Source organism: Melitaea cinxia, chromosome 17, assembly GCF_905220565.1.
Source record: "Melitaea cinxia chromosome 17, ilMelCinx1.1, whole genome shotgun sequence".
NCBI classification, from domain to species: Eukaryota; Metazoa; Arthropoda; class Insecta; order Lepidoptera; family Nymphalidae; genus Melitaea; species Melitaea cinxia.
The window spans coordinates 11,024,495-11,039,966 of record NC_059410.1 but is presented as its reverse complement, the minus strand read 5'-3'; the positions used below and the strand labels follow the sequence as shown (position 1 = coordinate 11,039,966).

Genomic DNA, 15,472 nt, shown 5'->3' with positions numbered 1-15,472 from the left:
AATTCTATAAATTTACGAAATATAAAACTGAGCGGTATGAAGTTCGCCAGGACAGTTAGTTCTAAATAAATATACGAAATATGACAAGAAATGACAAAAAATAATTATAGTTACAGTGCAAGTGCTATTAATTAAGAAAAATAATCATAATATATTTTACTACGGATTTTGTTTTACTTTTGTAAACAAGTACCTAAAAGTAATATGCTGTACTGTAACTGTACAATACCGAAAACTAAAGCAGAAATTAAAAATTAAACTGAAAGAGTAGAAAAAAAAAGTCTAGAAAAAAATGTGATATTATGGTTAGTATTCATTTTGAATTGATAAATGCATGTTAAAATATATTTTCGATTGTTATTATTATCTAAATTTTAAAAAATAAGGTACAGGTACAATTGTGGATTTAATTATACATTTTCTGCAAATTTAAAAGAAAATAATAGAGATTTGTCTTTATTTTAATTTTTTTTATTGTTTTATATTAATATAAGCATAGTGATGCCGTTTATTATTTTTCAGTAGTGAGTGTTGAAGGAGATACAATATTAACTCGTATTAGGTTCTTTACAATAGAAACCTAATAAAAATTTAAATGTGTAGTTTCATCATGTCATTTTGAAAATATGTAACTAATAATTTTTCTTAAGATTCGAATATGGTGCTGTTACCTAAGATTTTTAATTATTTAAAATAATTGTGATAATAATAATTTAGTTTGTGACTGATAAATATATAAAATGTTGTATTTTAAAAAAATAAATATTATGAAATGCTTACCTACATTTTTTTAATTTCTCTCATTTCATTTTTGAAAATTATTTGTAAATGAAATCAAAATTTATCAAAAAGCCTTAAAAACCACTATCTATCCACTTCCTCCAGATCAATATATTATATACTAGCGACCCGCTCCGGCTTCGCACGGCTATAAAATATAATTATAGCCTATGTCATTCACTGAAAAAATGATTAAAATCGATCCAGTAGTTTTGATTTATTCATTACTGCCTGTGGCCCGCATGCGTTAACTTTAGAGCAAAAGCCGGCCGGAATCGCCGCAAACGCTACGTACCGCAATTTTTAAATCTGTAATATCTTCGAAAATATTCATTTAAACCATATGCTGTAAAGGGCTATATAGATCTATATTAAATCAACAATGTATTTATGGTATTTAATTAGATAAGGATTAATGCTGTATTGGTTAAAATCGCTTTGAAAATTAGCCATTATTTGACGTAAAAAATAAATGACAAAAAAATGTTATTGTGGGATATCCATAAGAGATAGACACCATAGTGGACCATAGCGGAGTTTTCTGTAGACCTTTTCAATGTGTGCAATACTTAGTACATTATTTTGATAAATCTCGTAGGGTTCAGGCTGCGTTTGCAATGTAAGCGGAATAAATGTAATTATTTGCGACATCACATTAGAAACCTCAAAAATAAGTATTTCTCCACTATTTAATGGATGTTATTATTATACATATAAACCTTCCTCTTCGATCACTCTATCTATTAAAAAAAAACCACATCAAAATCCGTTGCGTAGTTTTAAAAAGATTTAAGCATACATAGGGACTAGGGACAGAGAAAGCGACTTTGTTTTTAACCGACTTCCAAAAAAGGAGGAGGTTCTCAATTTGACTGTATTTTTTTTATGTATGTTACATCAGGACTTTTGACCGTGTGGACCGATTTCGACATTTTTTTTTTTAATCGAAAGGTGGTGTGTGTCAATTGGTCCCATTTAAATTTATTTGAGATCTAACAACTACTTTTCGAGTTATATCTAATAATACGTTTTTACTTGACGCTTTTTTCGTCGACCTACGTTGTATTATACCGCATAACTTTCTACTGGGTGTACCGATTTTCTGTGTTGATAGTAACTAAGTAGTAAGTATAGTAGTAATATAAATTGAAATGAGCAAAAATGTGTTTGGTGACTATTGCAATTTTTGACATAACAACGTCTAATAAATCGATGCATGCATTCGGCTGCATGCACGAAAAAGGATGACTCATTGTCCCGTTAAGCTCATTGTACGCTTGCGTCACAGTCATCTATCTCTCTTTCACTCGAGTAACCTATTCGTTCGAGGCAATGATATGATAAATCATCTCACCTCAATGGTCTGAGGAGATGTTTTGTTATGACGTTGTCACGTTAAACTATCGTCCGTAAACCAACTTTACAGACAACCAGTTTTTTTTTCTTCTCTTGTTTCGAGCTTTATTTAACACATGTAAGAAATTTTTAGTCCAAACGATCTCCAAGCGTAATCATTTACCTTTATCCCCACTTAGACATAAGAAAGGATATTTCGAAGTCTACATAAATGTAAGAACCTTTGTAGAACATGTGTATCATTGAGGTAGGGCACAGAAAATATCTTGCTCAAAATCTGGGGCAGCCCGACTTAGGAAGCACCTAAACATTACAAAAGATCAGAAGCAACTAATACTCCTCTCAAATAATGTTCTTTTCCTATATGGTGAGTACGGTAACCAGAGCGTCGCTACCGCGCTCACGATGTTTCTGGTGTTGCAGTCTATATGCAACGGTAATTGCTTACTATCAGGTGAACAATACGCTTGTTTGCCACCCTAGTGTAGAACAAGTGTGGAACCTCACTTTTCTCCAGTATTATGTCAAGACGTGATTACCTACTGAAATTGGTACTCTAAAGCTTACGGTAGATCGGTACACCCAGTAAAAAATTATAAAAAATAAAATTAAAATTTAGTCGGATTGAGAACCTCTTTCTTTTTGTGAAGTCGATTAAAAATATCATTAAATCTATTTATCAATTAAAATCAGTGTTATTTTTTGTACATTTTTTTAAATGAAAATAACTAGAAGCCTCAATAAGCATTATTTCTCATCAGTGGCGTAGCGTGGTTGTCGGCCGCCCGGGGCGAAAGAAAATTTTGCTGCCCCCTTATTTAGGTATTTCAATTTAAAATATACTAAAACTTACTTAGCTGAGTGGCTACGACAAATAGAATTTAGCCACCCCCTTTCATCCCGTGGGTGTCGTAAGAGGCGACTAAGGTATAGAAAAGTTCCAATAATAATAATAATAATAATGATAAAGCTTTATTTAATTCCATGCAAAATTCATCAATCCTTATCTCAATTTGCCCAAATCAAAATTTCAATCAATTAAATAACAACACAAAATAATTAATAGTACTTATTATATTTTATTAGATTAGTGATCATTATTAAGACATACTATTTCATGTAAAATAAATAAATTAATCTAATATATAAAATTCTCGTGTCGCGGTGTTTGTAGTTAAACTCCTCCGAAACGGCTAGACCGATTCTCATGAAATTTTGTGTGCATATTGGGTAGGTCTGAGAATCGAACAACATCTATTTTTCATCCCCCTAAATGTTAAGGGTAGTCCACTCCTATTTTTTATTTTTTTTTTATTTTTAGATAAATTATTTATATTTTTTTATGATACAACATTAAGAAATACATACAACCCTAAATTTTCAACCTTCTACGATCAACCCCTATATTTTATTTGTTAATTATAAACTTTAATTTTTTGGCAGGATTTTTATATTTATTTTGTCATGACTTCGAATAAAAAAAATTATATTACACTTAATTTTCAACCTTTCTACGATCAAGCCCTATTTTTCCATCGCAATTTTTATTTTTTATTATTTTTAATAATTTCCTTTAATTGTGATTTTTTTCTCAATTTAATTTGATCTCCTGTCTTCGCCGGTCGATAACTATCAATCGATCAGTTATCCCCGCTAGATGTCTACATTACGTTGTCACCTCTCATCTAGCAAACATCACGGAGTAGGGATGAGAATAAAGCCGGTCTCCTGTCTTACTCACTATACTGTTTTCGGCCATTGTTTTTTTTGGTTTTATTTGTGTACCGATCGTAGTAGTGACTGTAATATGTATTATTTTAATTTTTCTGTGCACTAAATAAAGCATACTTTCATTGTCTACAACGCTTTCGTTTATAAGTAAATCCCCGCACACTTATATTATAGTAGATAGTTTATTGGCAAAACAACGTTTGCCGGATCAGCTAGTTAATAATATGAAATAGCAAAGTTCCAATACCACTGTGGAACTAGTGAAGCCGACCGATGGCGGTATGGCCATCCTACAGCTAGCTTTTTAAATACACAACCGAAGACCAGCAGCAGCGTCTTCGGTGCGACAAAGCTAGCCCTGCGGTCACTAACCCGCCTGCCTAGCGTAGTGACTATGGGCAAAAACTCTCATGAGTTCGCGGTAGAATTTTAGGCCCTCGGTTCTCAGTAGCCCCACTATTCCCAGCTACAGTAGCGGCTGCGGTAACGGTGGGGCGGAGGGTGCTGAGGATCACCGGAATACGGGAGGCTGCCACTCAAAACTACAGGTACTACGTACCGGTTACGTATAATGGAGGCATGTTACGGCTGGACCACAACCTTACCGAACTGGAAGTAAAACCGAGTCTTAAGCTTAAACTTAAGTGAAGCATACTGGTGTCATACACAATAATACATGTTGTCTGAAGTTTGAAGAGAGGGTGAAGACACGATGATCCTGGACTCCGGGCACTTGTTCTGCTTCCGTGAAGGTGATGGGCTTTCCCAAGGTGGCGTCGATTTTCTGGTCCACAAGACTCTCACTAACAGCGTTGTGGAAGTCAGCAATGTGTCGACCCGGGTAGCGTACCTTGTACTTAAACTCAGTGACAGGTACTCCCTAAAAGTGATACAGCTCTATGCGCCGACCTCAGCACAATCTGACAATGAAGTCGAAGCCTTATATGACGATATTACTAGGGCCATGCATGGGACTACTTCGGCCTTCTACAACGTTGTTATGGGAGACTTCAACGCTAAAGTGGGAATACAAGACCGCGACGAATCGAGGATCGGACCACACGGGTAGGGGCGCAGGAATCGCAGGAGGCAGATGCTCGTCAACTACTACGAGTCAGAGGGGCTCTTCTTGATGAATTCAATTTTTTGAGAAGAAGCCCCAAAGGCGGTGTACATGGCAAAGCCCCAACACTATGACGAGGAACGAGAGAGATTCAGTTAATTGGTTTAACACTGTAACCACCGGTTATTGCGGAGCACTTTAAATATATACCTCCGAAAAGAGCGGCCCGCTTAGTGAAATCTACTCTCCAACGTACGCTGCCCCAATTACTATGTGGCTCCGAGCAGTTTCAATGGGAACTCCAAAACCGATTCGATTCGCTGGAAACTACTGACAACGTGGAAGAGATGTCCGACGACGTGGTGAAGACGGTGTGTACACTAGGTCGTAGGCACTTTCCGCCGACGACGTCAACAAAGCAGTCCAACCCTCTTCCGAAGCTTGGATCAAATGTGGCGGAGGCGCGAGTTGCTCACTGCTCAAACAGCTTCGCCAGAACAGAGGGCTCTTTCCAAGAAGATACGAAAACTTGTACGCCGAGACCTCCACTGCTCAAATACGAGAGAGATTGCTACTCTGATTGAGCAGAATAGGGATGACGTAGTTACGACTGAGCTACTTAAAGCCGCAAGGCGACCTGCCCTAAAAGTCTTGGCGAGACTCTTTCACGCCGTCACCCACCGAGGTACCACGCCGGAGATGTGGTCCAGTAGTGTGCTTGGTGCTGTTCTTTAAGAGAGGCGACAAGTCTCTGTCAAAGAATTACACATCAATCTCACTTCTGAGCCATATCTATAAGCTGTTTTCGAGTGTTGTTACGAATCGTCTCGCCAGAAGACTCGACGAATTCCAACTACCGGAGCAGCGGGGTTTCGAAATGACTACAGCACTGTAGACCACATCCATACTGTTCGGTAGATTATACAAAAGACAGAAGAATATAATCAGCCGCTGTGTATGGCATTTGTGGACTATGAAAAAGTCTTCGACTATTGCTTCTCAAAATGGAAAAACAAAAAATACTGTTTATCCAAATGTTTTGGATTAAGTTTTAAAATAGCCTAGCAATTATTTTTTTTTTTTTTTGTATTAGAAATGAATTTGATGTAATTTTTTTATTATTATTTCACTTTATACGTAGCGAAGCACGTACCGGGCCGCTAGTATTTACTAATTGTTTTTATTATTTAAGTTTTGTTCAATTTTGCCGCCCCCTAAAAAGTGCCGCCCGGGGCGGGCCGCCCCCCCCGCCCCCACTACGCTACGCCACTGTTTCCCATGCACCAGTCATTCTGGTGATAGGTAGAAATGTAGGTATATACAAATAGTAAATCTAGTGTAAAGAGTTGGTTGCTGCAATCAGTTAGTTTCTTCAAGATTCTTTAGATCTATAAACTGTTAGAATTTCGTATTCCATACGATCGGTGTCTATTTCATTGCTCATTTGATTTTTACGTTTTATCTTGAAGAGCTGTGGAAGTATGCAACCGGAATTTTTCTATATGTAGGCTAAATATCAGTTTAGGGACCGTAACAGCTGGCGAAGTTCTCAACAACTCAATTTCAATACACTGGTATATTTTTCTGTAACATTAAAAATTTCAAGTTCTTTGTCTTTGTACGCTAAGCGAAAGATTTAGAAAGTAAGAAAATTGGTTCCACATTATCCTAATGAAAAAAACAAAAACAAATAAATTGTAAATGTATTCAGATTAAACTGCCAGACAGAATAAACAGATTAGTATAGGTAATCGCTGTGTCGCAGCGCATATTCATATATTCTTTGTTCAGTCAGAATCATTTCGATATGACTATTTTATTAAAATTAATAAGCGCAATTTAGCTATCGACAATTTCTGGTTAGCAAAGAGTTTTAATTTAAAATATCTGTTAGAAAAAGAAAAATTGTCACGATGGTGTCATCAATCACAAACATTTTTAATCGAGAACTATTCATCTTTACATCGAATAAAATAGAACTTAAATATAATTATAAGAAACGGATCAGTGCTCTAGGGTACTTTTTAATCAATGTTTCCTGTATATATCCCGCTGCTAGCAATGTCGGCGGTTTCTGCTTTATCTGTGTTATTTCTTTACTGCAAGAGTAGGAGTAACCGGAGAAAAGGCTACATGGACGTAAAAGAAAAACCTTGATTTTATAAATCTTTTAAGTTATGTATATTATTTGTAAAGGATGTTTAATTAAAAACATTTTTTTTTGTAACAGATTATTTAATTTAAAAAGTATAATCTAAAGTTCATAACATGGTATGTACAATAACAATACACCTCTAGGAAAATAAGGCACCATTACACATAGCTGTAAGTCTATAGACAAACCCATTAACTACCTAATAAAATAACTTTCACCATTTGGCTTAATCTGATACCACCCTATCCGAAATGAATACATTGAGCATTGACAGTGGTACAAATAATATAAATCAACTATTTGATACCTATAATTAGTCGCCGTTTATGTTATAACCTCAGTCTACTACAAACATTAGTAGGTAAAAAAAAGTAGATCTAATCCCTATATTATGAGATAAATACAACTAAATTTAGTTTATTTCTCGTTTATTAAAGGCAAGTTTTAACAAAACCATGCAAACAATTTCAAACAGTACGCAACAAATTCAAAACCGTCACCTACTTTACAATAAATGGTAACTAAAGTTAACATATAACCAATAGTCATTTTACGAAAATAAAAGTATTATATTTAATAAATAAAAAACGCTATGTATAAAAACGTATCAAAAACGAATAAATTATTTGCTTTTATTATAATAACAACGTCAATCAACTCATTATTGGTGTGTGGTTACGGTAGTAAAGAATATAGCCACCCCTATCTTCCCGTGGGTGTCGTAAGAGGCGACTAACGGATAACACAGTTCCACTACCACCTTGGAACTAAAAAAGCCGACCGGTGGCGGGATAGCCATCCAACTGCTGGCTTTGAAATACACAGACCAAAGACGGGCAGCAGCGTCTTCGGTGCGACAAAGCCAGTACTGCGGTCACAAACCCGCCTGTCCAGTGTGGTGACTATAGGAAAAACACAAGAGTTTATGCAATTTTTGGCACGGTTTTTTTAGAGGTCATTGTCCAGCAGTGGACTGGACGATAGGCTGAAGTGATGATAACGACTCATTATTTCGTTTCGGTAATATCGAACAGTTTCACAGCAGTCGAGTGAAAACAATAGAACTTAATAATTTTGGTTTCCCTCAACTGATAATATAATAACATCAAAATATAGCTTTCAATAAATTTTTTAAAATTTAAATTGACAATAAAATAGACAATTTCCTATAGTCCACCTTTAAAAATATATTTTATCCTAATGGATACATATTATATTGATATATATATATATATATATATATATATATATATATATATATTTAAAACATGGCATTATTAAAGCTGCCCGCAGTAAAATATATTTATATACTCTCTAGTATAATTTTCAAAAAATATGTCATACAATATACTTTTCGTATGAATGTTATTAACGAAATTTATAACAATTTTATACCAATGTATAAAGTTTTAATGTTTATGAAATTCAAATCCATCTCTGTCCTTTATTCAACTCTAACAGTGTAATATCAGACGTCTTTATGATTCGTGAAGGATGCTGGGCTCCTGGAACGAAAAAAAAAAAAAAAATAGTAACTGAGAATATTCTAAAGTAACCAAACATTTTTTTGTTCTTTTTTGGATTTTAACTTATAAAACATATATTTAATATTTTTATTTTCATTACGGTATAAAATTGTCAAAAATTTTTTTTCGAGTGTGCTTTAAGATTTAGAACACACGACTGAAGTAAAACTTTAGCTCCATCTATATATATATGAGAGAGTATAAAAACGTCTTCTCGCACCTCTCTTTCTTTCTTGCCTTCTCTAGCTTACTCCCCAAGTCAAGCGTGCGGAAAGAAGTTTTACTTCAATTAAACAAAGTGTTCTATTGTTGTAACGTCTTCTGTGCAACAAAGCTAGCCCTGGGGTCACCAACCCGCCAACCCAGGGTGGTGACTATGGGCAAAAACCATGAGTTCGTGCCAGAAATTTCGGCCTCCAGTTTCCGACAGCCCCTCTATTCTCGGTTAAGATTGCCGATGGTGCTTGGATGAGGATTGCGGAAAACCGGGATGTTTGACGCGAACTTGGGGGAGGCCTATGTCCAGCAGTCGACTGCGATAGGCTGAAGTTGTAATATTTTTGAGAGAAATGAACACTCACTCACATGTTGGGCTCCTGCTTGAAGGGCGCCTCGAAGGCGGGCGGCAGCTGCGGCACCAGCGCCGCGCCCGCCCCCACCTCTGCGCCCGCCCCCGCCCCGCCCTCCGCACCCTCCTCCAGCGGAACCTCTGCCGAGGCGCCTGCAAACAAACCATAAGTTTGATCACAATTTTTTTTTTAAATTTATAATTAGGTCGGCAAACAAGCGTACGGTTCACCCGATGGTAAGCGATTACTGTAGCTTATAGACGTCGGCAACACCAGAAGGATCGCAAGCGCGTTGCCAAACCTATCCCCAATTCCCTCCAGGAGCTCTGGTCGCCTTACTCCCTAACAGGAACACGACACTGCTTGAAAGCAGTATTTATTATTTAGCTGTGATCTAAGTGGTGTGACTCGGGCTCCATATATTGGCACAGCAGGAAATTTCCTGCTGTGCCCTACCTCAGTTAAAATGTCTCAGTTAAAGTGCTCTTAGGAAACAATTACGGGCATCCGCTAATTGTAAGTCAAGCCGTAACGTTGGAAGGTCTTTAAGTTCTAAGGGGGGCCGGGTAAACGTTCCAAAAACAAATCTTATTATTTTGTGGTTGGATGATACGATCCGGTCGTTGGATGTTAATACGAACATTCAAAGTATTTTTATTTATTTGTGCTCGGCGCTGATGGTAAACGACGTGAAGAATTTTCACATCTCGGGCAAAGTCTGAGTATCTGATATCCCAATAATCAATTATACTATCTCAAAACAGCTCTGAAGACATGAAGGTTTCATGAATATAAGTCTTATCACGAAACTAAAACGCGACTATCACAAATCGAGTTTTTTTATACAATTACAAAAAAAAAACAAGCGTGCGGCTCTATGGTAAGTGATTACCGTAGTTTATATACGCCTGCAACACCAAGCAATAAACAGCAAGAGCGTTCCCCCCTCCCTTCCCCCATGAGCTCTCCCCTTACTCACCACAGGAGAACACTACTACTAGACAACACTACGACCGAGCTCGAACTGCTCCTAGTTTGAGCAGGCCATCCCTACCGCGCCCCCTCCGCCCACCTCCGAGCAGCATCTCCTGCAGCAGGCTGTTCCCTACCGCGCCCCCTCCGCCCACCTCCGAGCAGCATCTCCTGCAGCAGGCTGTTCCCTACCGCGCCCCCTCCGCCCACCTCCGAGCAGCATCTCCTGCAGCAGGCTGTTCCCTACCGCGCCCCCTCCGCCCACCTCCGAGCAGCATCTCCTGCAGCAGGCTGTTCCCTACCGCGCCCCCTCCGCCCACCTCCGAGCAGCATCTCCTGCAGCAGGCTGTTCCCTACCGCGCCCCCTCCGCCCACCTCCGAGCAGCATCTCCTGCAGCAGGCTGTTCCCTACCGCGCCCCCTCCGCCCACCTCCGAGCAGCATCTCCTGCAGCAGGCTGTTCCCTACCGCGCCCCCTCCGCCCACCTCCGAGCAGCATCTCCTGCAGCAGGCTGTTCCCTACCGCGCCCCCGAGGCCCACCTCCGAGCAGCATCTCCTGCAGCAGGCTGTCCACGTGCGCCACGCCGAACAGCTTGGCGAACTGGATCTGCTCGATCATCTGCCACGTGATGCTCTGCAGCGGCGGCAGGCACAGCAGCAGCTCGCCGAAGCGGCCGCGCCCGTCGTACTGCCGGTCGCTGATGTAGTCCTCCAGGTTGATCTGGATCTGGTACCGCAGCTGTTTGATCTTCTGCGGCTGCGAGAGGCCCTTCGCGTCTGCTCATACGAACGTCCACGTTACACATTATACGAAAATTTATTCTTGCGTCGAGACTTAGTGTCTCTACGTAATTATGTTACTATTTTTCATTTCATTTCATATGTGTCATTAAAATTAGCTATCAACGCGTGACATGTATAAAGTCTCGATTTAAAGTATTAACTTGTAAAACCACTCTGGTGTACGTGTAGGGTTGTGCGTGGTCTATAGATATTAGTATTTGTACAAATAATCTTTTTCGGTTTCGATGTCTGTCATTGTAAGTGAAGACTCCGTGTCTCGGAGAGCACGTTAAGCTGCCGGTCCCGGTTTTTATCATAAATACCTGATAGCGATCGTTACTCATAGAAGGGAACATATCCGCCAACCCGCAGTGGAGCAGCGTGGTGGATTAAGCTCCAACCCTTCTCATACGTGGAGAAAGAGGCCTATGCCCAACACTTGTACTAACTAGAACGACCGTCTGGCGACTACGCCGGGTCGTTAACAAATGACAAGGAGCGAATATTTAGTCTAACGGGGTTAGATGAAATAATATTATGTATGATCCGTTATTTTATTTGACTACTAAAGCCGAAATCATACATCACATCGTTTTCAAAATTGTACGGTTCGTAAGCAAAACTTGTTATATTTTGGATATAGGAACCAGACTTACATCATCGTTCAAGTACAAAAAACTCACTCGGATCGAAGAACACGATGGCCTTGAGGCAGGCGAACTCGGTGTCGTCGATGTCGATCTCGCGCAGCGGCTTCACGATCTCGTCCATCACGCGGATGCCGATCATGCTGATGTCTATGTCCATTCGGCCATCTGTTCAGTTAATTCTATATATATAATAATATTGGAGAGCGAAGCTGCCTGTTCATGTGTTTGAACAGGACAACCTCACTCTTGGGATCGTCTGGTTTTATTTAAAAAATAAAAACTTTTGAGTAAGAATATTTGCTTATAGGAGGAGGTTGGGTAACAAGTACAGGCAGCTTGTATATAAAACGTGAAGCTCTGTTTTATTGTTTTGAATTTGAGAGTATATTGACACACACGCACCGCCGAACGTTTGATAACGGTCGCGCGCGCGTTTTGTGTGCGTGTGTGTGTATGTGCGTGTGTGTGCATGTTTGTGTGTTTGTGTGTTTGTGTGTGTGTGCGTGTGTGCGCGTGTTTTTGTGTGTGTGTGTGTGTGACTGTCTTTGTGTGCTTTTTTTTTGCGTGAGGAGGAAAAAAATTTTCAAAGACACCGCCGTGAGGGATGATGGTCGGTAGTGTGGGATTTCCACCCACTAAAAAAACCCCCTTGCTCTCCAGCCTCTGATCCCCACGGTACCACCGTTAGACATTACTTCGTAGGGGGAGGAACCAGCTGCTACTCTTCCTTCAGGTACATAAGATCTTATCTCTCTTTTGCTCTCTCTCTTTCTATGCAACGCAAGTCGGTGAGGACCTCTGTAGGAAACGTGATCATAGCGTTCCAAGCAGCCTCGGTGGACAACATTGCCTCCACTACAGTCTCTGGTTGGATTCTCCGGCCGATGACGCTCTCCAGTTCATCATGCTGAGGACTGAACCGCGGACACACAAAGAAAACATGCTCTGCATTTTCAGTGACTCCCGGGCAAGACGGGCACTCCGGAGAATCATCGTGTTTGAAGCGATGGAGGTAGGCCCAAAAGCAGCCATGTCCCGACAACATCTATGTAAGGTAGTAGTTCACCTCGCCATGACTCCGGTTCCGCCAAACGTCGATCCTTGGTATGAGACGGTGCCTCCGTCTACCCTTTACTGCGGCATCTCACTTTTGTTGCTATTGGGTTATGCTGTTCCGCCGTTCTTCAGTTCTGAGTTCCTCAGCGCTTAGTGTGGTTGACCTCTTTCGTTGGTATAGGGTCGTCTTTCCTCGACTAGAACTTAAAGGGGTAAAGTTCCAGAGATGACAAACACTGCTTTATCAGAAACTGTGCGGAAGGCATTGGCCAACCGTAAGGCACCCCGGCGGAAAAGCGGTCCAGTCTTTCTCCATGATTCTTGGGTGTCCAATGCGTCCGCTCAAATAGATACTCCATATTTTAGCATTGATGTGACCACTGAAGACAGTAGTAGCCCCCTACTCTGCTTTGGGCCTCCGATATTATGCCGTCTCAGCCGTGCCAGGCTAGCAACCAGTGTTGATGCTTTGGCACTCACGAGTTCGACTTGTTGCTTAAAGTTGATGCTTGAGTTGGTGTGTTTGTGTGCCTGTCTGTCTGTGTGTGTCTGTCTGTGTACGTCTCTCTCTCTCTGTCTCTGTGTGTGTGTCTGTCTTTGTGTGTGTGCCTGTGGAGGTCGAAGTGGACCGCTCACCGATGTTGTGCTTGGCGATGATGCAGTTGTTCCCCAGCAGCAGCACGTCGCTGAGGTGCAGCGAGCGGCGCGCGCAGCCCAGCAGCAGGTGCTCGCCCGCGTGCGCGCGCAGCAGCGCCACCTGCGCGCGACAGCGCCACGGGCGGTGATTCAATTCAATTTTCATTTTGAAACATGTCGTAGAAATGAAATATTTTTAACTAAGGAACCAAGCTTTACTACTCTTGATCGACTATGTTATTGGGCCGCTTTCGAAAATATACCCTTGACCCATAAAATCTGATAAAACAAAATAAAATTGGTGTTGTGTGATACTTGATTATTATTATATTTATCTAAAAATATTTGTAAATTAGATTACATTGACTAAATTTACCATAAATCCCTACTAATATTATAAATGTGAATGTAAGTTTAGCGTGAGCGTGCGTGCGAAGCGGACGTGTTTTAAAGCATTTAAAGAGATAATAGTTTGGTCAATCTAATTTCGACCGAATTACAATTATTTTAGTGACTATAGTCGATTGATTAGTGCTGTGTCAATTACGTCCATAACGTTTTAAACGTAATCGAATACAAAAACAACATGGATATAGTACACTCACCTACTGGAAACGGCCAAAATATCGAGCGTAGTGGATCGCAACCAAACTTGTCTACTATGGATATGCAAGGAAGAACTTCCAAGGATTTACCTAAAACTACTCTACGCAACAAACGAAAATATTGTCCTGACAATGATGTGAATAATCAACTTGGGGATATTCAAAAACAAATTAATGAAATGATGGCCCTCTTAACAACATCTATAAGCACACAAAAAGAATGTTCAACAAAAATAACAAATGATATAGCTTCTATCAAAAATGAAATGTTCGAAATCAAATCCAGCATTGGGAAGACGCAACAGCAACTGTCAACCATAAACACAGATCACGAAAAGATGAAAGCTGATATTCAAAATATTACTTCTGCCACAGGAAAAATGGAGGCGAGAATTGCGTCTTTAGAATCTAATGTTCTAAAATTAGAAACATCCCACATTGATTCGCATAAAATAGATGAAACAATGCACGAGAACATGGTGACAGAAATTAGGGAACAAATTCTTCGAAAAAATAATATCATATTATCTGGGATCCCAGAACCACAGTCTAACGATTATAAAGAACGGCGTAGGCAAGATAAGGAAGAGGTTTTTAAGGTTATTACGTCTTTATCAAAGGATTGCCCCGAACCTACTAAAGTTACCAGAATTGGCAAATACAAAGCCAATCATAATCGTGCTATTAAGGTTTACTTTGCGTTAGAACAAACCGCCAAGATGATTCTTCAAAACAGAAAAAAAATTAAAGAAAGCACAATAAAAATTTTCCCAGATCAAACGCCATTTCAACAAACACGTTTTAGAAAATTAAAAGATGAACTAAACCGTCGGATAACAAATGGAGAAGAAAATATACAAATCAAGCACATAAAAGGCATACCTAAAATTGTTACCTCTGCTCCAAAAAACCCCACGATTTAAGAAACCACTCTAAAAAAATCCAAGACACAGCACACCAAGCTTCAAACTCCAAAAATATACAAATTAATTACATTACAAGCAAGCATACAATAGTAAAAACATTACCTGATAAAAGCCTAAGCATAAACAATACCGAAGACGAAGACAAAATTACTTACCAAGTGACAAACAATTACGACAATCTTATAATCAACACACAATCCTTGAAGTTCCTATACGCAAATATTCGCAGTGTTGTGACGCCCGGAAAATTTGACGAATTTAAATGTATCGTTCAATCGTTCAAAAGCATAATACATGTGATAGTTTTGACAGAAACGTGGATTAAATCTGATGCCGAAGCCAATAGATTGCAATTTAACGGCTACACGCACTACTATCAGTATAGACAGGATGCTATTGGTGGTGGAGTGTCAATTTTCGTTCATGATTGTTTGAAACATTATAAGGTTGAGGAACTGGAAAAGGATGGAAATCATTACCTGTGGATCCATTTACAAAAACTCTCAATCGATATTGGTGCAATATATAAACCTGGCAGAACTAACGTTAAAAACTTTTTAGAAACTTTTGCATTACAACTGAATCAAAGAAGAAGGGCCGTGTTATTTGGTGATTTTAACCTGGATCTACTAAACCCTGATAGCACTGTTGAAGCGTACACAGA

At 39.4% G+C, this 15,472-nt stretch overlaps 1 protein-coding gene and 1 long non-coding RNA gene across 2 annotated transcripts in view; both read right to left on the bottom strand.

Annotated features, from left to right (window-relative positions):
• Window positions 1–8,433: 8,433 nt before the first annotated feature.
• On the bottom strand, window positions 8,434–9,276 carry LOC123661939. Its single transcript, XR_006744414.1, has 2 exons — window positions 9,193–9,276; window positions 8,434–8,590 (listed from the first exon to the last, which is right to left on the bottom strand). It is a non-coding gene; the product is annotated as an uncharacterized LOC123661939 (long non-coding RNA).
• Window positions 9,277–10,615: 1,339 nt separating this feature from the next.
• LOC123661390 (transcription factor HNF-4 homolog) overlaps window positions 10,616–15,472 on the bottom strand; it is a 90,049-nt gene continuing 85,192 nt past the window's right edge. The window contains exons 6-8 of the mRNA XM_045596354.1: window positions 13,278–13,398; window positions 11,619–11,750; window positions 10,616–10,929 (exon numbers count right to left, since the gene is read on the bottom strand). Coding sequence (XP_045452310.1) covers window positions 10,616–10,929; window positions 11,619–11,750; window positions 13,278–13,398 — 567 coding nt within the window. The remainder of the gene's footprint in view (window positions 10,930–11,618; window positions 11,751–13,277; window positions 13,399–15,472) is intronic.